At 37.3% G+C, this 26,635-nt stretch overlaps 1 protein-coding gene and 2 long non-coding RNA genes across 3 annotated transcripts in view; all 3 read right to left on the bottom strand.

Annotated features, from left to right (window-relative positions):
• The window catches only part of LOC139126529 (out at first protein-like), a 72,726-nt gene extending 49,326 nt beyond the window's left edge, over positions 1-23,400 (bottom strand). The window contains exon 1 of the mRNA XM_070692585.1: positions 23,055-23,400. Within this exon, the coding sequence (XP_070548686.1) occupies positions 23,055-23,262 (208 nt within the window). The 5' untranslated portion in view covers positions 23,263-23,400. The remainder of the gene's footprint in view (positions 1-23,054) is intronic.
• LOC139126535 (uncharacterized) lies at positions 18,179-20,591 on the bottom strand. Its single transcript, XR_011550625.1, has 2 exons — positions 20,062-20,591; positions 18,179-18,662 (listed from the first exon to the last, which is right to left on the bottom strand). It is a non-coding gene; the product is annotated as an uncharacterized lncRNA (long non-coding RNA).
• Positions 23,401-25,026: 1,626 nt separating the features above from the next.
• On the bottom strand, positions 25,027-25,890 carry LOC139126534 (uncharacterized). The gene is made up of 2 exons (XR_011550624.1): positions 25,706-25,890; positions 25,027-25,236 (listed from the first exon to the last, which is right to left on the bottom strand). It is a non-coding gene; the product is annotated as an uncharacterized lncRNA (long non-coding RNA).
• Between the last annotated feature and the right edge of the window lie 745 nt (positions 25,891-26,635).

The following is a 26,635-nucleotide window of genomic DNA, read 5'->3' as shown; positions in this document are numbered from 1 at the left end:
GCAAAATAACGGACAAGGGCGCTCAGCAGGAAAAGGGTTAAAATAGTCGAAATCGCTGGAAAACAGCTCTGTAATTTTGTGTGAAAAATCGGCCCCTTTCGACCACCGTCAGCGGGACCCACTGTAACTGACACTGGGTTTGAATTACTTTCCCTCATTAACATATTATAATGAGCATCGTGCGATCAGACTGTATGAAGGGTGTACCACTTGTGGTTACTGAGTTACGGACAAATATGTATATTTGAGGTCAAAGGTCACCGAAGTCACGTGACATTTTGTCAAAAAAATTGAATTGCTAAGTTATCCCTATATACCATAAATCAGACCTCTAGCTCTATTGGCTCGCTCAAAATTAGATATGCACATAATTAATGAGGTACAATATGTGGCGTCATAAGGTGTCCCATCATACCATATATGAAGGGTGTACCACTTATGGTTACTGAGATATGGACAAATATGTATATTTGAGGTCACTGAGGTCATGTGACATTTTGTCAAAATATCTGATATATCTGCGTGGACATGACCCAATCTATAAGCCCCCTGGACTTCATCCGTGGGGACTAAAAACTGTGTCACTGCATCCTTTTTGCAATATGAATACGATGAGAAACTAAATTTTTATTTTACTTGGCCTTATACATGGGAGTCTATGAACTGCCTTATACATGGGAGTCTATGGACTGCCTTATACATGTACATGGGAGTCTATGGAGGTGAAAACACGGCCAAATTTAATCACATGATTGTGAAACAAATCGACGTGCATCTGTATGGGGTAGGGTACTTTCCTTGTGCAAAGTTTGAAAGAAATTGACCGGGGCATGTCTGAGATATCTGCGTGAACGGATGGACGGACGGACGGACGCACAGACGGACGGACGCATGCACGGACATGACCAAACCTATAAGTCCCCCCGGACAGTGTCCGTGGGGACTAACAAACATTGCAGTGACATAGGCAAATAGGGAAATTTCCAAACACAAACCAACATATAGCAAGAAGCCTGAAGCATCAGATATGTACATCTGTTTTAAAGCTATTCTAACCGACTTTCAAAGCATCAAACCAGGGATTTGTGTAGAAGTCATTACTTACACAGACAAGCAATTCCATAAATATACAATATGACAACGGAAAAAAACAAAATCCTTTGAAATCAAAGTTGGAACATTTTTTCATACATAATTGTCATATTTACATTCACAGTTGTAAGAGTTTGTAACTAATAACCTGACCTTGTTGGATTAAGCAGCAAAGTTTACTGACTATACAGATGACACTTACATTGTCCTGCATCATGAAAATGAAAGACTGGTTGTATACAAGATCTGTACACCATAACTTCTTTTAGATTCACTCATAGCAACTTCCATGCAACACTTTTTGTACAATGTGGTATGTTAGCTGCCTTGCCAAGATAACCTGACCAATGTTTATTTACCAAGTTTTCACTTTTGTTGCTTCATTTGAACAAATACTAATTAACAGTTGAGCATGTACATGTATCTACCACAAATACACAGGTAAAATGTGCAGCAATTCTCAATCTTTTGCAATTAGACCAGGGACTTCAAGAATATCATATTTGGCATTAAAAAAAAAAAATAAAACATGCAAAACATGGTACTCTAAAACTTCTTTTAAATTCAACATATAGATAGCTCCATGCTAATATTTTTGTAAAACAGTGTGTCAGCTGCACTGCAAACTTCTGTCTTCCAATTTGCTCATATTTACTTATGCAAATTTCATCAATATTTTGATATACGGTAATCAAATGATCCTTAGAACTTAAAATCCAAATTTGATTCCAGGTATCTGATATGTAACTCTCGAAAACAAGACTTTTGATAAAAAGTCAGTAAAAACTTCAAAAATACATATATACGAATTTTATGCTTCTCAATCAAACTATCGCATACATTGTTCCTCCAATCATACGTACCAAATAATAAAGTAATCATTCTCTTATCAATATAAATTGCAGATTATGAAAAATCATGTTTTTTTTCTCGTTCTTTTATCAACGCCTACAAGATTCCATTGGATTATAGATAACCATCTAAACGTTCCGAAGCTGGCCACAGTTAATGTGGAAATTATTCAGTTTATGAGCTCCACAAACTTGGTCTACAGAAAGACTGGTGAATGGATGGACATACAGACAGACTGACATACACAGACTGGCTGTGATGACATTGGCTCCTTAGTGTGCTTTGGCCCATGGAGAGTGATAAAGATACCAACAGCTGGATGTAATGATAAAATAGTTATATATATTGGCACTCGGGGTGAATATTATACGTCAATTTGATTAGTTTCTTGTCCTCTTTCTACTCAGTATGTTATAATATCTAAGACAATCAACACGCAAGGCAGTTATGTGTTAGCAAATACAGGCAAACAGCTACCTAATTTCTTGATTTTCATGAACAACAGATAACCTTGACTGAAATGCTTAACAATATGCAACCAATATTTACATTTTGCACATACACCATGGCACCAGATACACAGAGAGATTTCAACATACAACCATTAACTCAAAAACCTTACAGGGAAAAGTAAACATTGTTTTCTTCCAGTGCAACTGGTGCATCCACTTTTGGAATAACTTATAAAACCAATATGTCACAAGGGTGATGGCACTGAGATCAACTTAAGAACTTTAACTGTGGTGAACTTGACTATTTGTTTCAAATCCTGACCTGACTTGGAATCTTTAACTGAGATGCAGTGCATTGTAAAATATGTGCACAGAGACATGGGGGTAGACCATTTGATATCCTTCGGGGGGGGGTCTGAAGATTGATGAGGTACATGTAGCACTACTTTTAACCTGATCCACTGTACAGTATTTTTTTACACTCTCCCACCTTTTCTTTTAGTCAAGCCTTTTCTGGCAGATTCGTTTTCCTTTGACATTTGCTTGGAATCTATTTTTTTCTGAAAATCTTCCAGATCCCCCATCAGGATATCAAATGATCCACCCTTTGGTATCAACAATGTTTATTTAAAGAGATACAATGACAGAAAGTGTAGGAGCTATTTATAACCGTGACAGTTGAAACACTGAAAAAAGTTTGGAATATATATGTTGGAAACCAAACCTGCAAAATCACCTTCAGCTGTGCTTTCTAATGATTCTTTTACCACATTTTAACACCAAATACAGTTTACCATATGAAATGCTCACAAGATCACCACATTATTTCTTAGTTCCTGTAGGTATAAAATCGCCCAAAATCAGAAAATCTTTTCACAAATATTTATTAATTTTGTTCATATCAACACAACCTGAAAAAGTTATTGAATCAATACTGTGGATTATTTCTGTACGTTTTTTCCATCAAAAAATTAGGAAGCTTCATAAAAATGGGAAATTGAAGACGTTTCTCTGAAAATTTAAAACAAGCGACCTGGCAGCTAATAGAGCTCCTTTGTGTTATGTAGAGAATAACTTTTTGTGACGTGTTGATGGAGGAGGAAATCTTTGACAGCCCACTTCAGGTCAGCCAGACCAAAATGGCAAATATAGCTGCAAAAATATGTAATTGAAGAAGACATAATTTGAACATATTAAATTAAGATCATACATTGGGAAATTTCTACTCAATATCAAAGCTATCAAAAAAGATTTTGTGAAACAAATTTTTTGACCAAAATAGCAAAAATTGCCCCAAAAATACAAAATTGCAGATTTCATCCTGATTTCAGTATTTCATATTAAGATAAACCCTAGGAACCTGTATACCAAACATCAACGATATCAAATGAGCAGTTTTTGAGAAATACATTTTTTGACCAAACATGACAAAAATTTGCCCAAAAAATACAAAATTGCAAATTTCATAAGAAATTGAATACATCACATTTTGATCAACCTTATGAACCTGCAGACCAAATATCGAAGGCATCAGATGAGTAGTTTTTGGAAGAAAACATTTTTTGACCGCAAATGGGGAAAATTGCCCCAAAATTACAATACTAAAAATTCACTAAAATTTTTACAAACTTGACTGAGGTCATCCCGAGGAACATGGATACCAACTTTCAAAGCAATTGGACAAGCTGTTTCAGTAAAAAAGGTTTTTCTACTAAAATCTGAAAAAAATTACCCAAAAATACAAACACGCAAATATCATCCTCAGTTGTTCACACCTAATTTAGAATAACTAAAGGAACCTACATGTACATACCAAGTTTCAACCACATCTGGCCAATGGTTACTGAGTTTTAGCAGTTTGCAGCATTTTTCCTTTTTTTACCTCATTAGCATATTTTTGACACTGACATGTTCATTTGAACAAATTCACATCTCCACCCCTAGGTGCACCTGTACACCAAATACTAAGCTGGTAGCTGCTGAGGTTTAAAAGTTTTTGATCTGGACGGACTAACATCTACATATATCATACATAAATACACACAGATGCCATGTAAATGTGATGCAAATAAATGATTCACCTTATAAGCTCTCTTTGGTGTACCAAATGAGAGCTGAAAATAGTGACAATATCACTGTTCGCTCCCATATAGTTATCAAAACAAGCCAACAATTGTATGAATTATGGACATATACAGACAGACTGACATACACAGACTGGCACAGAGTGATGACCCCCATGTGTGCCTTGGCCAATGGAGAATGATAAAGATATAACAATCAGCTGAATGTAATGATAAAGTAGTTAAGTACAGGCCTACAGGCACTGAGAGTGAATATGTTACAGCAATTTGATTAGTTTCTTTTCCTTTTTTATTTCTGTGATAATTTTTAACACAATCAATCTGCAAGGCAGTACATGTATCGACAAACATGTTATCTTTTACAAGCACACAGCAAACTGTTCTTGATTTTTAACTTACAATATTTGACATAGACTGAAATACATACCATGCAACCAATGTTTACGTTTTGCCCATACACCAGATACATGTTGAGATTTCAACATACAATCATCAACTCAGAAACCCTACAGGGAAATGTAAACATTGTTTTCTTCCGGAACAGCTGGTGCATCCACATCTGGAACACCCACAGGCGCTCCTTAGCTGGGTAGTCTGCTAAGTAGATCGATTTTCGGATCGATCTATTGATCCCGTTGTCGATATGCCCGCCACTGCAACCTAAATACTCACAAGGTGTGCAACACAATCACTCAAAAATCACACCACCCGATTTGTCAACTGGCCGTGCGCTCGCACAAAAGATACAGAACTACACTCCCATACACCTAGTTGGATCACAAATTTAACCATCTCCTCAAAAATCACGCCAATGAATATGTTACTCGCGTCATCTTGAAGAAATCAGCCGTGTTTTGAGACCAAGCGCGGTGAAATGCGGCCTGCAGAACGATTCTACCATATGACGTCATTTTTTCCACTGCTGATTGGTTCAACTATACTACACCAGTGACGTCTTGCCATGACCTTTGTTTTGGCCGTTGATTAGCCAATCAGTAGTGGAATAAATTACATCATATGGTAGAATCGTTCTGCAGGTCACATTTCACTGCGCTTGGTCTCAAAGCACGGCCGATTTCTTCAAGATGATGCGAGTAACACGTTCATCGGCGTGATTTTCGAGGAGATGGTTAAATTTGTGATCCAACTAGGTATATGGGAGTGTAGTTATGAATGTTTTGTGTGAGCGCACGGCCAGTTGAAAACCCCAATCGCGTGTTTTTTGAGTGATTGTGTTGCACACCTTGTGAGTATTTAGGCAGTGGCGAGCATATCAACTACGGGATCAATAGATCGATCCGAAAATCGATCTACTTAGCAGACTACCCAGCTAAGGAGCGCTTGTGGGAACACCTTACAAACTTAACCAATAACACAAGGATGATGACACAAGAGATAAAGTTAAAAAATTTAACTGTGGTGAACTTGACTATTCCTTTCAAATCCTTACCTAACTTGACATCTTAAACTAAAATACACTGCATGGTTAATTGCATGCAAGAATATATCGGGGTTGGATCATTTGATAAAGGGGGGTGTCTGGAAGATTGATGAGGTACATTATCTTTTTTATCCGATCCATTGTACATTCTTTTATTCCCCACTCTCCCACCTTTCTTTTTTGTCAAAACTTCTCTGGCTGATTTTTTTATTAACATTTGTTTGAAATTTTTTCCAAAATCTGCCAGAAACTCCCCCCCCCCTCCCTCACTCTTTAACATTGAAAAAATTTGAAGAAGTTGGAAACCAAACTTGCTAAAATCACCCCAGCTATATTTTCTAATGCTTTTTTACCGCATTTCAACACCATATACAGTTTACCATATCAAATGCTTACTAAATCACCACATTATATCCTCTTATTTCCAGCAGGTATAAAATTACCCAAAAAAATCTTAAAAATACAAAATGAAAGATATCCAAGTAAAATTGACAGTGTCACAAAGTTGGCCCACAAATTCAAAATTCCGGATTTCAACTTAACTTCAATATATCATATTAACAAAAACCCTAAAACCTGTTTACTAAGTATCAAAGCAATCAGACTGGTTAATTTTAAGAAAAAAAATTTTTGACCAAAAGTGAGAAAAATTGCCCCCAAATATACAAAATTGCAGATTTCATCCTAATTTCAATATATCTTATTAACATAAATCCTAGGAACCTGTACACTAGATATCAAAGCTACCAGATCAGTATTTTTAGGAGAAAAATTTTTTGACCAAAAAAGGCAAAAATTGCCCCAAAATAAATAAATAAATACCGTCAAGGACAGTGTGCTCACATTCGGTTTGAATTGGTCCATTCGAGAAATATTTAAACGAGGAAAAACAAGAATGACAAAAGCAAATAAGGTCTTCAACTTAAGTAATGGAGGTCATCTTTAGGAACATGCGTATCAACTTCTGTAGCAATGGAACAAGCAGATCCTAAATACATAAGCAATGTAAACAACAAAAAATAGACAGAGAAGGCTTGATAAAAAGAAAAGGTGGGAGTGGGTAAAAAAATGTAGAAGGGATCTGGTAAAAAAGTAATGCTACCTCATCAATCTTCTGGACCCTACCCCTTCCTGAATACCAAATGTTCCATCCCTTGGTATTAAATAACGCCAGATGACAGGAAATGTATTTACAACCTTGGGGATGTTTTTAATTAATGCGATGAGTGTTATCATTCTAATGTAAACAGCACTTAAGTTAGTTACAGATAGTGAAATGCCTTTCACTGTGGGCGGTGATTACAACATCTGGAATTATCCTGGATCCAAATTTCTCATCAATTCTTGTATTTCTTACAAAGAAAAGTTGCAAAAATTGGTCCGCAATGAAAAAATTCACCTCAGCTTTGTTTTCTGGATCAAATTTTCCTACAAATTGATACCAAATAAGACAAAATTATGTTCACAGCCTTCAAAACTGTCTCACAACATATCCGGGGTTGGTGTAGGTCATTTAAGGTCACATTCTGAGAAAATTACCTAACATATACCATACAAATTTTGGGGTTTCCCAACACTTTGAGAAGAAAATTTATCTAATAAGATCCCTCGGGACTTTTGTACCAAATTACAAAGCTATCAGACAAGTAACTTTGAGAACAAGTTTACTTGACCAAAAATGACAATATTATCTTAAAAATACAAATTTATATATTTCAGGACAATTTCCACATATCTAACTATTGTCATCTTTGTACGTCTGTGTACCAAATATAAAAGCTGTCTGTCCAGGGGTTTCAAAAAGAAAATACTGTGTAATTTTTTTTGACCAAAAATGACAAAATTGCTCCAAAATAGTAATTTTTCCAATTTATAATTTCAACAAATTAGAAGAGTAACACCCTTGCAAAGATCTAACCCAAATTTGAGAGCGATTGGGCTGGCGGTTTCAGAGAAGAAGAATTTTTACTGAAAATGAGAAAAATCACCAAAAAATTCGGCAAAAATACAAAATTAAGGATATCTTCACAATATTCATAAAACTGTATATGGTTCGAATCACCTAAGGTGCTTGCACACAAATTTTCAAAGCAATCAAAACAGCGATTCTCGAGATATTAATTCTTGACCATTTGCACAGCTCATTTGCATAATTTTGGCATTGCAGACTTAATTTGAACAAAATCCCATTTATAGCCCAGGATGCATCCACACACCAAATACAAAGCTGAAACGTGCACTGGTTTGCGTGTTTTTGATGTTGACAGACATACTGTACGTACATACATACATACATACATACATACATACATACATACATACACACACACATACATACAGACGCCATCGACTTCAGCTTATACGATAAACTCACATTGGTATAACCAAATGTGAGCTAAAAATAGTGACAATATCACTGTTCGCTCCCATATAGTTATCAAAACAAACCAACAATTGTATGAAACATAGACATACATACAGACAGACAGACATACACAGACTGGCACAAAGTGATGACATTGGCCCCCAAATGTGCCTTGGCTCATGGAGAGTGATAAAGATATAACAAAAAGCTGAATGTAATGATAAATTAGTTAAAGGCAGGGGGAGCCTATAAATACCCCCTATCTCCCTGGGCATTCATAATCCAACATGAGTGGCACATGATAACAGTGTCAACGAATGCTCCCGAAAATCTGGAGCTTTCAACAACCATGGTGTAAATTAAAGCATTGTTCCAACATATTACGTTTTGTGAATACTTGTGGCATCACCTTGTTGGCGAAATTCTCTCATTTTTTCCATTTTAAGTTGATTTTTGATGCGAAAATTGCTTCGATGCCGTGTTCGAAGCGTCCAACAAACAATAGATGAAAGCATTCAAACAGCTGCCAATCACGAGGGGACGCGCAAAGGTGCAAAACGATCAAACATTTGTTGTGTACATTCGATCGATTACGATGTCAACAATGAATAAACGATTCTAACAACTGTGCAAAATACTTGACCAACGGTTACTGAACACGAGTCTCAGATGAGTTCAGACACAAACAAACTATTTGTGGTTTCAAGCAGATTGCCTCTCCCTGTTTGTTTGTTGATCTGTGTAGCTCTAGGCCTATGAATGGGTGATGTGTATGTTGACCTGCAGTACGATATTTTACGATAGATCTCTTTTGGAAGTATGTTGTCGCCTAGCCCTGCGTACGATGCCGTGTGTTCCCGGCATTATACGGCCTCCCACCACAGCTCTGCTGATTGCCATGGACAAAACCGGCAACATGCGGATCCAATTCGGACGGAACACGATAAACTACTTTTCGAACTGTTTTCGGCCGAAATCGGACGGAACACGATAAACTACTTTTCGAACTGTTTTCGGCCGAAATCAACTCGATTCTGATCTATGCAGCCAACCCAAATCACTCAACCGCTCACAGACTGCGGAAAAATGCTCTCGTGACGTCCAAAACCGTTGTTTGCTGGCGATGCACAGTCATTGACCCATGCAGTGGACGGCCATTGGATACGTTCACGCCACGATTATACAGGTGCCCATGAACTGCATTATTTTCTGTCGGGTCGGGGCGATGAAACTTAATCGCGATTGCTTCATCTCTGTCAGATTTGACCAAAAAGAGACACTTGACATAGATTATAGCATCAAATGTTGACCGTTCAGACTGAAACATGATGAAAGGTTTGAAGATTGCCGTGATGTCGTTCTTCTCTATACGTTTTTCTGAGCTTGTTTTTTACTAAATTGCTCTAATATTATCTGACGTTTTTTTGAAATCTTAATCAACTTTTCTTTCCCAACCAGGACACAACATTACCTTTTCTCTTTCCTAGTAACTTAGGATTCATTTAATTCGCAGATTAATAGACTCCTATGTTCTTCCTTGATTGTCTGTGACTGATTTTGCTATCCCGATACCGATATTGCGTTCACACTCAGGTGTCTTGAAACTTACGTCATTCACTGAAATAGTTTTCGGACAAACTCAAGAAATTCGACAACTACTAACGAATGTTCGGCAAAATTTTTAGAGATTAGCAATAATAATTATGGTCATTTTACCATCTTTAGCTAAGCGGACTCGCTTGGCGGAAGCAGTATATGACGTTCTGAGTTCACATTTTTACCCTACCGTGTGAGTGTAGTATTCGAACGGGTGAAATCATAATCTTACGCTGTTCCGAATGGCCTGGAGATTTTTTATAATATACAATAAATTGACCTTATCAAAATTACTCTGTTTCACAGTGCTTGGATATTGATATTTTTCTATACTTTTTTGCTTTTGATTTGAAGTCTTTTGATTCGGCAGCACATGTAAGGTTACAACTGTCATGTGATAACCGGAGTGTGCTTGTAAAGTTGTCGGCAAGTTGTCGGGAAGTTGTATTTAGAGGCTGCAGTTCGGGATTTTTCAAGATGAACAACACATTATACATTTCCTACATCTTTGAAACGGGGATTACGGTAATCTTTCATGTGATGAACATTTTTTGAACGTCTTTGCAATGTGTTCCCACGATGAGTGTGAGCTGATTCTTTGTTTGTAAAAATCGTCAGAAATGGTCCAGTGACCGTGTTAAAATAGACACAGATGTAAAACCATTGCGAGGAAAATAGTAAGAAATTCACGTTGCAATATTTGCTGTCGTATTTCTCAGCAGGAATAATCATTTTTTACACGTTGTGTATAAGAACAGCAAGCAGGTGTTCGGCGGTCAATTGCTTCTATCATAATGATCTTGATCGCAGCTATTTGGCGAGAAGACAGTGGGTACTTAGAATCTCGCAAAATTATTGATATCATGTCTTTGTATAGAAAATTTTCGATCGGAGGCAGCTCAAATCAACAGCCATGGTATATTGGGAATAGTGTTCTCACTGGACACCGAAATACCTGCTATCAACAGAAAGTTATGTACCATCGGCGGTAACACATTGGTCGTAATCTTGTCTAATTCTGCCCCGCCTTTTGTACCGTCCAGAAATTTCAAAACTGGATTTTTTTTACCCTGACATATAATACAGCGACCTTGCACACTAATGATCATTCCACTGTTTCTGTTGGGATTTGTTGGTTTTTTAATTTGTTCCGTGGCCCCGGTAAGATTTTTTCAATACGATACACAGTTTGAATTTTTTTCAAGTTAAATTTAGTATATTCCCAGTTTGATGGGTAAAGTTGTCTGGAGTGAAAGTTTGAGTTGACGCTGATCGAGTAGACGTTGAGCCCGGCACAGTTGACTGAGATCCGGTTGGTTTGGGGTCGTTTAGTCCAGAAACCTGCAGAGTTTTGTATGATCACCGTTCGACATATGGGTTATTTTTTTTTTGGTCAAAGTAATTCAGTAACAATATATGCCAGATTCCTTGTGTTGTTTTTGTCACTGTCATACGCATATACGGACGGTTTTCGATTAAAAACTGTAAAAATATCCAGTGCTCGTAAATGCGAACAAAATTTATTCAGTGACTGTTCATGCAGCAGTCGTAAATACGACTAGGATTTACCACCACGTAACAACTGTAAACACCGCATCAACAGTCCATACGAAAATTTTGTGCTGAATCGAGGGAGATAACAATTGCGGTAGGAAGGTCAGTCCACCATCTGTCAAAGTTGTTAATCGGAAAAATCTTCACTGTTCACAAACTACATGAGTGGCTCTTATAGTTGCACACGTAGTACCATGGGCTTTCCATTGTCCCTTGTTACGAGCTATGTTCAAAGTGCGTCAAGCTACGAATATTTCATGTATGGAGTTACAGACATCGGTGAAGTACCGGCTACATTTTGTTCAAAACCCCTGTCTGTTTGTTCCTCGTGTTGTTTTTTGAGTCCCTAACGTCGACTGGCTCTATGTGCGTACAAACATAGCAGTCGGGATTAAGATTTCCTGGATAAATAGATACACTCATCGTTTATTCCGCCATTGACGCAAAGATACACACTGTTGTACATGTACCACTCCTAGGCCCTGGGATTGATTTCCATACCTTTAAGTACTTGTAAGCCTACAGACACTGAGGGTGAATATGTTACAGCAATTTGATTAGTTTCTTTCCTTTTCTTGTTCTGTGATAATTTTTAGGACAATCAATCAGCAAGGCAGTTTATTTATTGACAAATATGTTATCTTTTACAAGCACACAGCAAACTGTTCTTGATTTTTCAGTTACAATATATGACCTAGACTGAAATACATAACATGCAACGAATGTTTACACTTTGCCCATGCACCAGATACATGGAGAGATTTCAACATACAATCTTTTTTTTTATTAGCTCAGAAACCCTACAGGAAAAAGTAAACATTGTTTTCTTCCACAACAGCTGGTACATCCACATCTGGAACAACTTACAAACTTAACCAATTACACAAGGATGATGACACAAGAGATAAAGTTAAGAAATTTAACTGTGGTGAACTTGACTTTTCCTTTCACTGACAAATCCTTAACTAACTTGATTGACATTTTAAACTAAAATACACTGCATAGTTAATTGCACACAAAAATACATTATGGGTGTACCATTTGATAAAAGGGGTTGTCTAGAAGATTCAGGGCTCGAAAATTTTTTTAAAAATTCACTTGCCATAGGGCAATAAAAATTCACTTGCCCTGAATTTCAGTTGATTTAAGGAGTAGATGTGTACAGTTTTATTCATGTCATTGTAAAGAAACAGTAGCTGTAACTTACTGATAAATTTGTGTCCTTAGTCTGTGTATCAAAAATAATATCTTATGTAACGTATACATGCACAGTGTTTCAGCCAGCTTTTGCTAGCATGGGGACACAGTGACCCATAGTAGGTCTTAATGGGGACAAATTAAATTTTGGGGGGACATGTAATGTATTTCAATAAAACAACACCGGTACATTGTCATGTGTGTCATCATGACTGGTACCTTGTGTTAAATAGGCAAGTCAGGTAGGTGCACCAAGGGTAAGTATATAGGCCAACGGTGTTGTGTCAAATTGTGCCCATGTAAAACTTTCAGTATCATTTAGTTTATTTCTACCACGTGGTATGTGCATAAACTGCAGGGTTCCCCTAAGTCACCAAAATGATTAGCCAACTCATTAGCCAAATCAAAACTCTTGTAGCCACTTTGAGCAACTTTTAAACAGTTTATGATCTCAAGTGTAGCAACAGCTTTCTCGGCATTCAGGAGTTTCTAATTTTACAAATCAAGATGTTTTGTATGTTGTTCATGATAGTTTTTACATTAAAGAAATATTTGTTTAGTTTTTATTACATTAATTATCTGTGTTTTTATGACATTGAAGGGATTGAAAATACTTATTCATTTCTAGTGGTAAACTTTTGCCACAAGAAATAATTAGGGGGCAATTCTAAAAATCAGGTAGCAATGTGAAGTGTATATTACCACAGATACAGAATACTTCTGCAGCATTGAGTCAGTGTTCACAGTATGACAACTTATCATACATATACACTACAAGCTCCTTATGAGGTTTTGTTAGCCACACAAATACAATTTTCTATGCAGAAGAAAGTATTTGGTAGCATTGTGACAGTGTAGATACAAGTATTGTGGTGTTGTGTCATAGTTGTGATTAAGCAGGCTCAATAGCATCTCTTCAGCATAAGTATTTTTCTTGAGACAAAAAGGGTCAGGTCAAAATCCTTGAAAACAAGACACGATGATATTGTTCAATTCATTTCCCAATGTTTTAAAGAGTAGTAATAGTTTTAATGATAATGATAACATTGTAGCCCAGGAACATTTTCATTTGATATTTTGATATCATCAAGAAATGTCTGGTGATGTTCACTGTTACATCATTAAACTGGAGGAATCTGCAGAAATATTAATGTGATGATTTGAAATGGATATGCTTACTGCAACTACTGTTGACAATTTCCCTTTGCCATAACTGTTAATAAAATTTAATTTAAAACTGGTAGTCAAGCTAAATGCCATTAAATTGGAAAGCAAGAAATTACCTTTTATCATAAGATTGTACCTAGTAGACCTCCCTAGGTGGTTTCTTTTGCACAATAATTGTGTACTTAAGGGGTCTTCATCATGACATCACATAAGATGACCCAGATTTGACCTTTCAGAAAACCTCAAGTTTTTCTCCTTTTCCCTTGTATTCTGACTCTGTTTGTGAAAGTTTCCTTTAAAATAATGGTTTTTACTATCAAACTGAGTAATTGCAGGCCAAATTTTCATTCAAGCAATGTAGGTAAAACTTGGACTAAAAAGGACGTCGGTACGCGGGACTCACACAGGCAAAGCCAAGCCTCAGTGTATTCACAGTCACTATACATCCATGATGTATTGTAGTATGGTCCGTCCATGAGGGACTGAGAGGGACCCTGATTGCAGTATTGAACAGCAACAATGTTTGCTTCACGTAAAAGGGAATTTGTAACTTTGTAGAGAGTAAATTGTTCAATACATTGCAACTTTGTAGGAAGGAGGGTAAATTGTTTCAACACCTTATAACATTTTATTGTAAAGCTGTAGTTTTCTATTGAGGAGGCATCCTGACATGATTTCATGAGAAGAAAAAAACATAAAAGCGTGCAAAGACGTCAATATTTTGCCATTTTGTAACCAAGCAGAACAGAGTTATTTTATCAGCCGGCCAAATCGAAAGATGTACACTCAAAGAACTAGAGAGAGTGGCAGCGCATACGTACAGTGGCCTCATTGAAATTCACTTGTCCGTCGGGCTGGGAGAATGTTGTTTTCACTTGCCCGGACTCAAAATTCACTTGTCACGGGCGTCGGGCGGCGAGAATTTTCGAGCCCTGAGACTGATGAGGAACATTATCTTTTTTATCCGATATATTGTACATTCTTTTTTTCCCACTATCCCACCTTTTCTTTTTGTCAAACCTTCTCTGGCTGATTTTTTTATTGACATTTGTTTGGATTTTTTTTCAAAATCTGCCAGGAACCCCCCTCCCTCACTCTTTAACATTGAAAAAAAAATTGAATATATTTGTTGGAAATCAAACCTGCTGAAATCACCTCAGCTGTGTTTTCTGATTATTTTTTACTGCATTTCAACACCAAATACAGTTTACCATATCAAATGCTTACTGAATCACCACATTATCTTAAAAATACAAAATGAAAGATATCCCTGTAAATTGACAGTTTCGCAAAGTTGCCCCCAAAAATCAAAATTCCAGATTTCAACTTCCGGTTATTTCAATATATCATATTAACATAAAGCCTAAGAACCTGTTTACTTAATATAAAAGCAATCAGACTGGTAAATTTTGAGAAACAAATTTTTTGACCATCAATGAGAAAAATTGCCCCCCCCCCCTCCCCCAATACAAAATTGCAGATTTCGTCCTAATTTCAATATATCTTATTAACATAAACCCTAAGAACCTGTACACTAAGTATCAAAGCTACGAGATCTGTAGTTTTAGGAGAAAAATTTTTTTGACCAAAAAAGGAAAAAAATTGCCCCCCCCCCCCTCCCCGAAAAAATATTGCCAGGTTCATCACAACTTCTATACATTATATCGAGATTAATCTTAAATACCTGTATACCAAATATCAAAGCTATCAGATCAGTAGATTTGGATAAAAAAATTTTTTATCAAAAATTGGGAAAATTGCCCAAAAATAATAAATATGATAATATCAATACAATTTGTACAAGCATGACTGCGATCATCCTGAGGAACATGAATATTACCGTAAAATTCCCAATTGAAGCCGCGGCTTGTATTAGAAACATTTTTGAGGGACCCCTGGGACCACGCACTGAAGTCATGGTGCGGCTTCAATTACGTACATTTCCTGTGTTTCGATATTTTTCTCAATGCTCACCAAGCATTGCAGGGGCAATCGCTATTGTTATGCAAATTAGTACCAATGAATTCTGCGTGAATAAATTACCCGCATAAAAAGTCCCTACCCTAGTGTAACTCCTATAGAAACGTTAGGAGAGTGTATTTGGTCGTTAAACTTGGTAAAATTCCTTTTAGATAATAAGGAAACTATTAAAAGATGTTGAAACAATGGGAAACTGGAGTTCCCTTGACAGCATCGTAAGGAAAATGACACGTTTTTCCAGCACTTTCTTGATTCTCTGACCCTGGTCACCCCGTCCTCTAAATAGAATAGTCTCACTAAGGTCGGCCATGTTGATCAGCAGTGGGCATGATGTCTTTGTTTCAAGTGGTTTCAAGGGGTTTTTGGAAGCTGAAATTTCACAAAAATGTCACTTCTGTATTCAGTCAATCAATTTCTTTGGACGTGTAAGTCGATTTTGAAAGCAATAGAAGATCAAATGGTGTTGAAAAAAAATCGTGCATAAAATTAGCATAAATTAAGCGTCCACTGCAGATGGGTCCCCTTGATTTACAGCCGTCTTGTGTTGCCGAACGGGTGGCTCGTACTCGAATAGTGCAATAAAGGCAAGTGAATGACCTTTGGTAACTTTACTGCCATGTTTTTGTGAACTATTTTGCGGTCAAATTTTATTTTCTCATGATCAAAAACGGAACCTGTACAAGCTTATACGCACCCACCATGGTCATTCAACAGCCACAGTACAGTATAGGCATGGCAGTTCATTATGGCAAAAATAATGATGCAGGTGGTGGTGTTGTACGTCAGGCATCGGTAAGGGTTCGTGGGTATTGAATGAAAACTACGTATTTGAAACATGGTATCTCAATCTCTCAACTACTTTAACTTGTACACAAACACCGTTGCTTCAAAATTGTTGCATCAGGTATTGACTATGGCGGTGTTTTATACCACACTGACAAAAACTTCGGCCGTGTTCAAACATACACACAAACGTACCGATACATGGGGCATTGTTTGTACTTTTGTTACTATCATTGACAAAATGCACAATGGTAGTAGGGGGGTCACATGAAATTTTTAGAAGTTAGATGTGCATATTGCAATGGTATTTCCTGTTAGATCTTACAAAAAGAAACAGAAAGCTTTTTGTTTGATCAAAATTGACCCAGAAATGGCCGAGATATCGCCAATTGAAAGTGAAAAAATTTGTGAATTATTTTGAGTAAAGTGTAGTAAAAGTGCCAATTTGCATAAATTAACATATTTAGGCCGCTCTCGTTTTGAAAGGAATTTAAAAATTTCTGATTTAACATAAAAATTACATTCAATTTTCTCCATACTATCACTTTCCAAAATGAAATTTGTTCAATGAGACACAGTTTTCTCGTTAAAAAAACTGTTAAATTCATAAAAATTGATAAAACCCACCATGGTCAAATGCTGAAAACTTAGGATATGGTGACTTGCCATTGGTCAATTTAAAATTCTTTATAGTTTCTTCATATTTAAACCAAAACAGAAGATTTTCCACACAAATAGGTTTCTTAGGGTGCTCTTTACACTGGTGGTATCAGAATTTGTCAAAAATGCCAAATTATATGATTTCTATGGAAACGTTATATTATGAATTGGTTTCCATGGCAACAAATACTGGTTTGACGTAAAACTTTCAAATATCCATATTCAAAGCAAAAACAATATTCAATTAAGTTATTTTGCTTGAATATCATTGAGAGAATATTTTTATGTAATTATAGGTGTTTCTTATCACCATGACAACAGAAATGACATTATTAGAAAGCCATAGTATTTGCCATTTCTCAGTGATTTCTTAACTGTTGTTGTGAGTGTCAGTGGGCCTACTCTGGAATAAAAATGTTGTGTGCAGACTACTGTAGTGTTCCATGGAAAATGAACGTGGAATAAGTCATGTGATAGAGTACAAACAAAAAACATTGTGAGTGAGCATGTACACAGGAATACACATATTTCTATGGTCACTTTGGGCCACATAGGTTTGTTTGTACAATGGTTACTGTAAGCATGCGCGCCTTAGAATTCCCCGTTTTACCTATTGTAGATTCTTTAACTACTCCCTAAAGCATGGTAAGTTGCACAGGTTCACATTATCTAGTTATCATGTGAGAGTGTTATCTGTGTTGTTTATGTTTACAAGTGAATTCTAGTCGAGACTACAATTGAAATGTCAACAATAACAGTGTGTCTGACTGATAAGATAATTAGTGTTTGCGTCAACATGCTTTGGGAGTAGAACAAGATCGAACAACTGACACACACTCCATCAAAATAGTGAAACAAAACCTTAAAAGATTAGTTAATGGTGCTCTGACAGTATTTCTTTTCAGTATTCTGTGTGACCTACACGTGTGTTGCGCTAATAAACAGGAAGCTGTGAAGATTTTCAAAGTTCCTTTACTGGGTCAGCCATCATGAAGTTCTTTTGAAAATACATGAAACTTGTCCAAGAAGTATGACAGTGTAATAAAATAAACAAATTATTGTACAGTACATGTTTCTTGCACTTGATGACATATCTCTTTTAATTGGTAGACAGTATTTTTGTTGTTTCATCTGCTCTATACATGCAATATTATGGTTTCTTTTTGCTTTGTCTCTTTTTGCCGTCATACTTTGCAAAGAAGTTCGCAGTGACTGTTGAAAGATGTTTCTCTCTCCATACAAATTGTCAATCCAATTGCAGATTCTCTTCCACTCTATCCCTTGTTTGGCTCTATAAATTTCTAGCTCAGCTACAACCATTTCAGTTATATTTTCTACAGCATAAACACCATTTCCTTCCAGTATCTCTCTTGTTATCCCCTTTCGGTCACACTCTTCTCCAATTACATATATTTTTCTTGATTTATCTTTGTCATGACCTTAAAGCAAAAATAAAAAATAGATCATATTTTTATCTTTCAAAACTCTTAATGATTACTATATTTCAAATGAAGTCATTTTGTAGATTGCATCATGCCATCTGAGATTGGTAATAATCAGAAATTACCAGACTTTTTTTATAGAAATGAATATTTTTGTTGTCATCATCATCATCATCATCATCATCATCATCATTATCATCACAATTTATCATCATCATTGTTATTATTATTAGTAGTAGTAGTAGTATTTACAAACAGGATAACTATTACAAATAAAAAATCTGAATGCTAACTTCATATTCATCAGTACAGCAGTGAGTAATAGACGCAATACATAGTAAACACTAAAACTCAATGACCCACAGAGGGCATAAGCACAATGCAAGCATGACCACATGGTCTGTCTTCATGTTATAAGCGATACAAGATCGTCATGAATTCGATTTTACGTCAGCAAAATATTAAATACTGCTCGATCATTTCGTTACTGCTTCATAGTGTTGAATTTTATCATTTAGAAATGAAAAACACCGAGCGTTCGCATTGCAACACCACGGATGTATAAACCGGAAGTTCCGCACAGACGTCTACAGTAGCTATTTTTAGATCGCTCAGCTGATTCATGCTAACTTGATCTGTCTTCCAGCTCCGAAATTTAGTAGCTTTACGTACACGTTTATCTGACATCGACGGAATTTAATAAACGGTAAGAAGTGTAAACTGAACTGCTCGGTACTGGAAATTTAGTTCCAGAAAGTAAATCTGCAGTTGCGATGTTACCGTCCACAATGTAAACCACGGTCCCTAAACTGTATTGCGACAAGGCCGTCCCATCAATCATTCATGTTTACATTCTCATTCATAATTCAGTCACGGTAAATTTCATTTTCGCGGTTTAGCAAACGAGAATTTCAAATTCTTCAATAGTATTTTTGCCGATTGGAACTCCTTTTAAAGTGAAATCATGACGAAAATCGCAGTTACATAGATTTTACATTCCCTATTCTGAACGCTCGCTCGGGCCGCAACCTGTGTTACCGGTACTTCCGGGATCAAATTGACGGTACGCGGGAAAACGCGAATCGCAAATTTTGCCGTCTAGTGGACGAACACACAACAGCTACAACGGAAACTGGACACAACAATTTATTTGAACATTTCATAACTTTCAAACATGTATGACGATCATTTGTACGCTGATCGAAGTCCCGGGACTTCAGCACACCACCACAAGTAGGGAGAATTTAAAATCGTTCGATTCGATCGACAACGCGACGTCAACAAACTGAAAAAGATCGTAACATGGCAACAAGTACAGAAAAGAATGAACATTCTAATTTCGAACTAAAAATCAGATCGACACAAAAACAACTTCAAAAGGCTTATTTTGACTTACCTGAAAACTTTCCCGAAATTTTATCTTTGTGAGAACTTGAAATATTTGCATATGAATCCGTAGAAGCTCCATGAGGTCAGAAAACTCTTGAGCGCCGGGTCGGCGTTATTGTTCAGATGACCCCCCCATGATGACAGCTTGCGCTATATACGCTCTGTCACAGAAAGTATTTTGTAATTTCCGGAGACCATGTTCACTCGAATCCGTACAATTTTCATATCATTAGAAAGCTGAAATTTCAAATATTTATGAACTGGCTCCGTATAATATGAATCATACGGAAGAAAAAAAGGAAAATTAAGTTTTAAATCTTTATTTTGGTGTATTTTTGCTGTCATTTGGCCGATTTCCGATACGTAACCACCATCATATAGGTCGAATTCTGGTCTATAAAATGACACATATAGGATTTTTCTACCTAGAAAGACGGCCTCCGGGTTTTGTCTCAAAGTTACGGCAACGACGTAAATCAACGCGCCGTTTTTTAGCGCGCGCCAGCCTGAACCAAATTTCGCTAGCTTTTCAGTGAAGAAAACCGTTGCTCAAAATAAAAATTAAAGAACAGAAAAGAACACACACAAAGTTTGTAAATAGTTTTATTTTATTACACGTTTTTTTTCTTCTTGAACGACGACTTCACCTTCTTCATGATGGCACTTTTTCATACGTATTTCAATGAGCACACCCCAGTGAAGGAATTTAGTTGAGCGCGCGACCCCCCCCTAATGGTAGTATTGTTAAAAAGGAACTTTTTATTGTGTATTTTTTCTGTAAGAAAGACACCTGTCAATCATTAGCACAAGTCAATGACGCATTGCAAGCCAGCTGGTGTGAATTTCAGCATGCATTGTTTCATGATGGGCTGAGAGAAGGGGTGCGGCTTCTATTATGGTACAATTCAAAAACCCCAAATGGGCAAACAATGAGCCAAGACAATGTTTCAAAGTCAGGGTGCGGCTTCAATTAGAGGTGCGGCCTCAATTGGGAATTTTACGGTAACTTTCAGAGCAATCAGACGAGCGATTTCAGAGAACAAGATTTTTTGACTAAAACAGAAAAAAATACCCAAAAAATACAAACAGGCAAATTTCACCCCAATTTCTGCACATGTAATTTACAATACCTAAAGGAATCTGCATACTAAGTTTTAACCAAATTTGACCAATGCTTAGTGAGTTTTAGCCATTTGCAGGATTTTTCCTTTTTTCCACTCATTTGCATATTTTTGGCACTGACATGTTCATTTGAACAAATTCAGATCTCCACCCTTAGGAGCACCTGTACACCAAATACTAAGACAGCAGCCGTTGCGGTTTGGGAGTTTTTGATCTGGACGGACAAACATACATACATACATACATACATACATACAGACATATATACACACAAACGCCATTTTGCCACCTTATAAGAATACCTCCCATTTGCATATATACATATGCATATATGGGAGCTAAAAATGTTTTGCGTAAGCGTACACGTAGTTTGGCAGGAGTATGTGATAAAACGGCAGCCAAACAAATAAACTAAACGACAATGGTATCATCGCTAATCAGTGCCTTTTCTTTATACTGCAAAACACATGCCAGTAATAACCTTGTGGTCGAAATATTTTTCATGTGACAGAAAATGACTTTGTGAATAATGGCTGAAGCGTTCGGTGGTAATATGAAGAGTTCTGGGGGCCATAGAAATCATAACAATAAGCCTGAATTTTGTCAAAAACACCACCGAGGGCGCTATTTTCATCCCTATCTCAAAATTTCCGTGGACTTGCCCACACGAAAAATTCATCAGTAGTCTTAGCTGACATTGACCTAACATCTGTTAAGAGGATTCGTCCCGCTGAATGTTTTAAAATAGGAAAATCGAGCTCAACGCTACTGTGGTGGCCTATGGGAAATTAATTAGTGGTCTTGTGCCATATGCAAGTAGTAAGAGTAGGAGACGATTATAAAGCATACTCTAGGTGGCAGGTAATTTCTCTGTGTGTAGTTTCTTTATTTGTTTATTTTACTATTTGGAAAAAATCGAAAATCATGATTTCGCCACTTCATAATTTCGCTATTTCACGGAGTACAATTAGCCTCGCCACAGTGGCTAACAGCCCTTTCAGCCCTTTCTTCAGTTAGACCTTGCTGGTGCGTTCGTTATTGACTTTGTCAAATTTAATCCTGTGATAATCTGGTGAGAGCGTCCACAGATTAGTAATTTACCCTTGATTACTTTGGCTTATTAGGCACTCAAACTCATCAGATAATAGACGCAGACCGAAACACCAAAGGTTGGTAGAAATTAGAATATATCTTTATTAGCGATACAACGAAACACCTACCCACCCCTGGGGACAGACATGTAGACAACCCCTTGTGCTTTGACTAAGCTTGGACTAAGGTATTGCACAATCGCGTGTATAGGGCTACGGATCCGCAGCAATGCGTACGCATAATTACGTACTGCACTGCATGACACTCGATGAATATTGGCAAAGCCCAATAGACGTTCGCTTCTGACGTAAACACAAAATTAGTTGTGCTTCAAAAAGACATTGCACACTTAGAAAAAATGCAGCGTCGTGCTACTAAGATGATCCCAGATTTGCGCAACGTGAGCTATCAACAGAGACTAAACCAGTTAGGCTTGACAACACTAGAAGAGAGACGAACCAGAGGCGATATGATAGAGACTTTCAAGATTATGAACAACTATGACAGTATCAATTTATCACTTAAACCAGCTACCTCATCAGTAACACGCGGACACAACTTCAAGCTCAGCAAACCAACTGTCAAGCTAGACACCAGGAAATATTTCTTTGTATCCAGGATTGTAGATAAATGGAATAGCCTGCCTGCATCAGGCAGCCCCTTTGGTTCGAGAAACATAAACATGGCGAAGCCCGCTTTCTAATGTACCAGCGGCCTTAGCCGTGTATAGAACCTCAAGCAACTGTGTTTTGAATGTATGCGGCAGTAGAGGAAAGAGGAGTCTACTCACCGCTTTAAAGTCGATTAACATCAAAATAAGAGTGCCGTCTGATTTAGGAAATTTTAGGGTGATGATATCTTGTGTAGTGTCTGACTGAATGCTTTCTTGGCTTAGATCTCCGCCGTCGTTTTTGACGTTGACAACGAGTTGACAGGAGCTGATGGTGACTAATGCTAACAGAAACGACATCATTGTCCACGAAACACAATCCATTGCAGGAACACGGCACCTTCTGCTTCTCTGTTTAAGAGTCGGTTGAGTAAGATGTGACTGAGGGCACTGTCGTCCGCAACAAACACTCAGTCTCAAGTACGAACACACAAGTACGTTTTTCAAGAACAGGAAACGATTACAAGGTCGAAGTTTTTATTCAAGCTCATATTCGATTTCAAATTCATTCTTCCGAAGAAACTCGATTCCCTTCGACTGGCGACTGTCAACCAGTCTGATAACTGGGGGTGAAATTTGAACAGCGCCCTCAGAAAAATAGCCTCGTTTTCACTTCAAAACTAGGATCGTCTCAGTAAGCTGAGGTCAAGCTAGCATGGGTCGCCTAAATATGCCGGAATTGACGCTATACCACTGACCTGAGTGAAAATTATAGGTAGTATGTATTTTTTAGTAATTTGTTTCGGATATAAACAGTTTCTCGTGAACAAATAAACATGCTGTCAAAAGAATTTCAATGTGTATAATGACTGCCTTCTGTTGCATAACGCGATTTCTGTCTGTCCATGAAGGAGAACTGGGGCTAGAAAATGGTCTTCCGGGTCTTGAACACCGACCAAATTTCAACAGATTTTTTATCAGTATCAATTGAATATGCATACCAAATTTCGACTTCATAGTGGTATTTTACTGGATTTGGTACACTTTTCAAATTTGAGGAAAGGTCCGATGGTCATTTGTTTATCGATCTGTAAATGTCTACGAGAAGCCCTTTTACTTTTGTTTGCGGTACCCATTTCGATTTCCTTCAGCTTGTTGGGTATATATTTCTGCACATAAATGCACAATCTGGTATTTTTTATGTAGCTTGTTGACAAATTCATGAGTGTTTTTGATACATATGCGTTGGCTGGTCTGTACAATCAGTTGTAAGGTATACATGTAGCCTATGTGTTCCAATATTTTGTGTGTTTGGCCAAGGCAGCTACGGGGAATTTGATGTTCAACAAATTTGCTGATGCTGGAGGATTTTTGTGTGATTTGGGTATTAGAAACCACTTTGGTGTGCGTATTATGTGTTTTCAAGGGATCGAGATGTATGATCGTATCATTTTCAAATTGTTTATTTTTATACAAGTCTAGGAGAAGATCGTACTTGTTCGGTTTGGTTGTGTTGAAATGGATTTCCGATATCCCCAGTTTATCACCGCGAAGCAGTTTATAGTTGTGATTTGTGTGCGTGTTTGACCCATTTCGATTTCATTTTGGACGGGTGACTTACAGATCATTTGTGCCTCATGATGAATTTTATTCTCATTCTGTAAATGTTATCATTTTTGTTCTTCATGACATGTATGATAGGCCATTTTGACGAAGGGATAAATTGTAAGCCTCTACTCAATGTTGTTATTTCAGGAATTGATAGTTTTTATTCTGAGGGATTTCTAATAACTAAGGGGGTTTTATGTGCGTTGTTTACACTTCTTTGATTAAGTTCTTTTCTTGTGTTTCACTTCATTATGAGTGAACTTTTTTCTTATTGTTTCTCATATTGGCTTGCAGCAGATGATCATTAATTACAAGCAAACTTTGTTTGCTCTTAGCATTTAGGCACAGATTCCTTTTGATATTTTTTATTATTGATCTGCAACTTTTTTTGCACGGTCTCAGCACCATATCTTTCCAATAAATGCATCTTTACAACTCCTTTTCAAACCACTCCTTTTCACCTTTGATGAACGAAAATATCACATCTTTCACAATCACACAAAACGACAGTTCACCCAGAAAATTAATGAACGTTCTAAATGCAATGCAATGTAAACAACAGTTTTATTGTAAATGTACCTGAAGTTTAATCAATACTTAAGCCTCAAAGATCTAAAAAGCAACAAGCTGAGACAAATCAGACACCAAATTTACGTCAAAAAGGCGAGAAGTGCACAACCAATAAACCCATGTACACAAGCTTTTCTCGGGGAAGACCCGACTGGAAGCCCTCCTCGGGCTGTGATGACCCTGGAAAAAAATGAGAAAAATGCGTAAAATAACTGTTGCATTATATTTACGTATTGTAACCTTACAGTGTCACTTGATGTTCGTGTTTTTCCAAAGAAAAGCAACATTTGATCTATAAATACGTACAGTGCACTACGATCGTATGCGAGTACGCGTGTATGCGTGTATAGCGTACGGCACACTATGGTGTTGAGTTGGCGCCATATTGGATTTTAGCGGCAAAACATTGCGGCGAATTTTGCCGCCCAACATCAAATTCCTAGCCTGAACAGACAAAATTCTGCCGCAAAAAGCTAATTTATAGTATAATTACACGAACTATGCTAGTTTTGGGGGCCTAACTTCATGCTACCGTAGTTGGTACAGCAACAAAAGTCCGCGCTCGACGTGCAACATCGTACCGTGAAGAATCACTGAAATCGCAAAATTCACGTTCATTCTTCAAACACAGCCTTGAAAAGTCACTTACCTCTTTAGAAAACCGAACTGAAGAGATTTAGTTGGTCTCCGATGATAATTATCGGTGAAAGAAGAGGATTTTGTCGCGACTAAAAAACTCTATTAGCTGGCCAACGGTCACACTGTGGGCTGAGCTGCCGAGCGTCGTTCGAAAGGAAATCTCATTAGCATATGCAAATAGCACCCCCAGTTATCAGACTGAAGATCCATGATGCGCCAGTCAATGTAAACCCCCCCCCCCCCCCCACCTCGGGCGATACGGGAAAAATGTGGGGGATTAGACCGTGTGTGCCATGAAACTGTGACCGAAGGGGTGGGGCCCGGGCAATTGCCTTGTTTTGATCCCCCTATTCCTTTGACGGACAGGCCCAGAAAATGTTCGTAAATAACTACGCATGCGCACGTATGCAGGGCCTGAAAATTACCCTGATCCGAGGTCCCGGACCAGTAATTTTTTATCCCGAACCAGTACAAATTACCTCTAAAAAGTCCGCAGACCAGTGCAAACGGGAGCCAATTTATTTTGCAAGGGAATTTCCAGTTTTTTCCAGATTGTGTTCTGGTGTCTTTTGACGAAAAAATTAGAAACTACGTCCCCCCCAAATTACCGAAGTTACTGAAACCATGGAGGTAGCAGAGACGAACAAGAGCCCATTGAGAGAGTACGTCTTCTACCTACAAAATTACAATAATTATTGCGTCTTTAAGTCAATCAAACATTTAAAATTTAGTCTATTTCTTTCATCACAACGTAAACTCTTAAGGAAAATCAGTTACTCTATTACAGTTTGCGATTCATGATATGAGCCAGGCGATGTGCTTCCACTAGCCATGGATGTAAAAAATAGCTATTTTTACATCCATGCACTAGCCACTGCACTGCAAAAATCAAATGACGGGGCCACGTACTCATTTTACATGTAAAATTTAATGTGGTAAA

Source organism: Ptychodera flava (genome assembly GCF_041260155.1).
Source record: "Ptychodera flava strain L36383 chromosome 3 unlocalized genomic scaffold, AS_Pfla_20210202 Scaffold_27__1_contigs__length_13241970_pilon, whole genome shotgun sequence".
Taxonomy (NCBI): domain Eukaryota; kingdom Metazoa; phylum Hemichordata; class Enteropneusta; family Ptychoderidae; genus Ptychodera; species Ptychodera flava.
The sequence above is the reverse complement of the archived record's forward strand: the minus strand, read 5'-3'. Positions and strand labels throughout refer to the sequence as shown.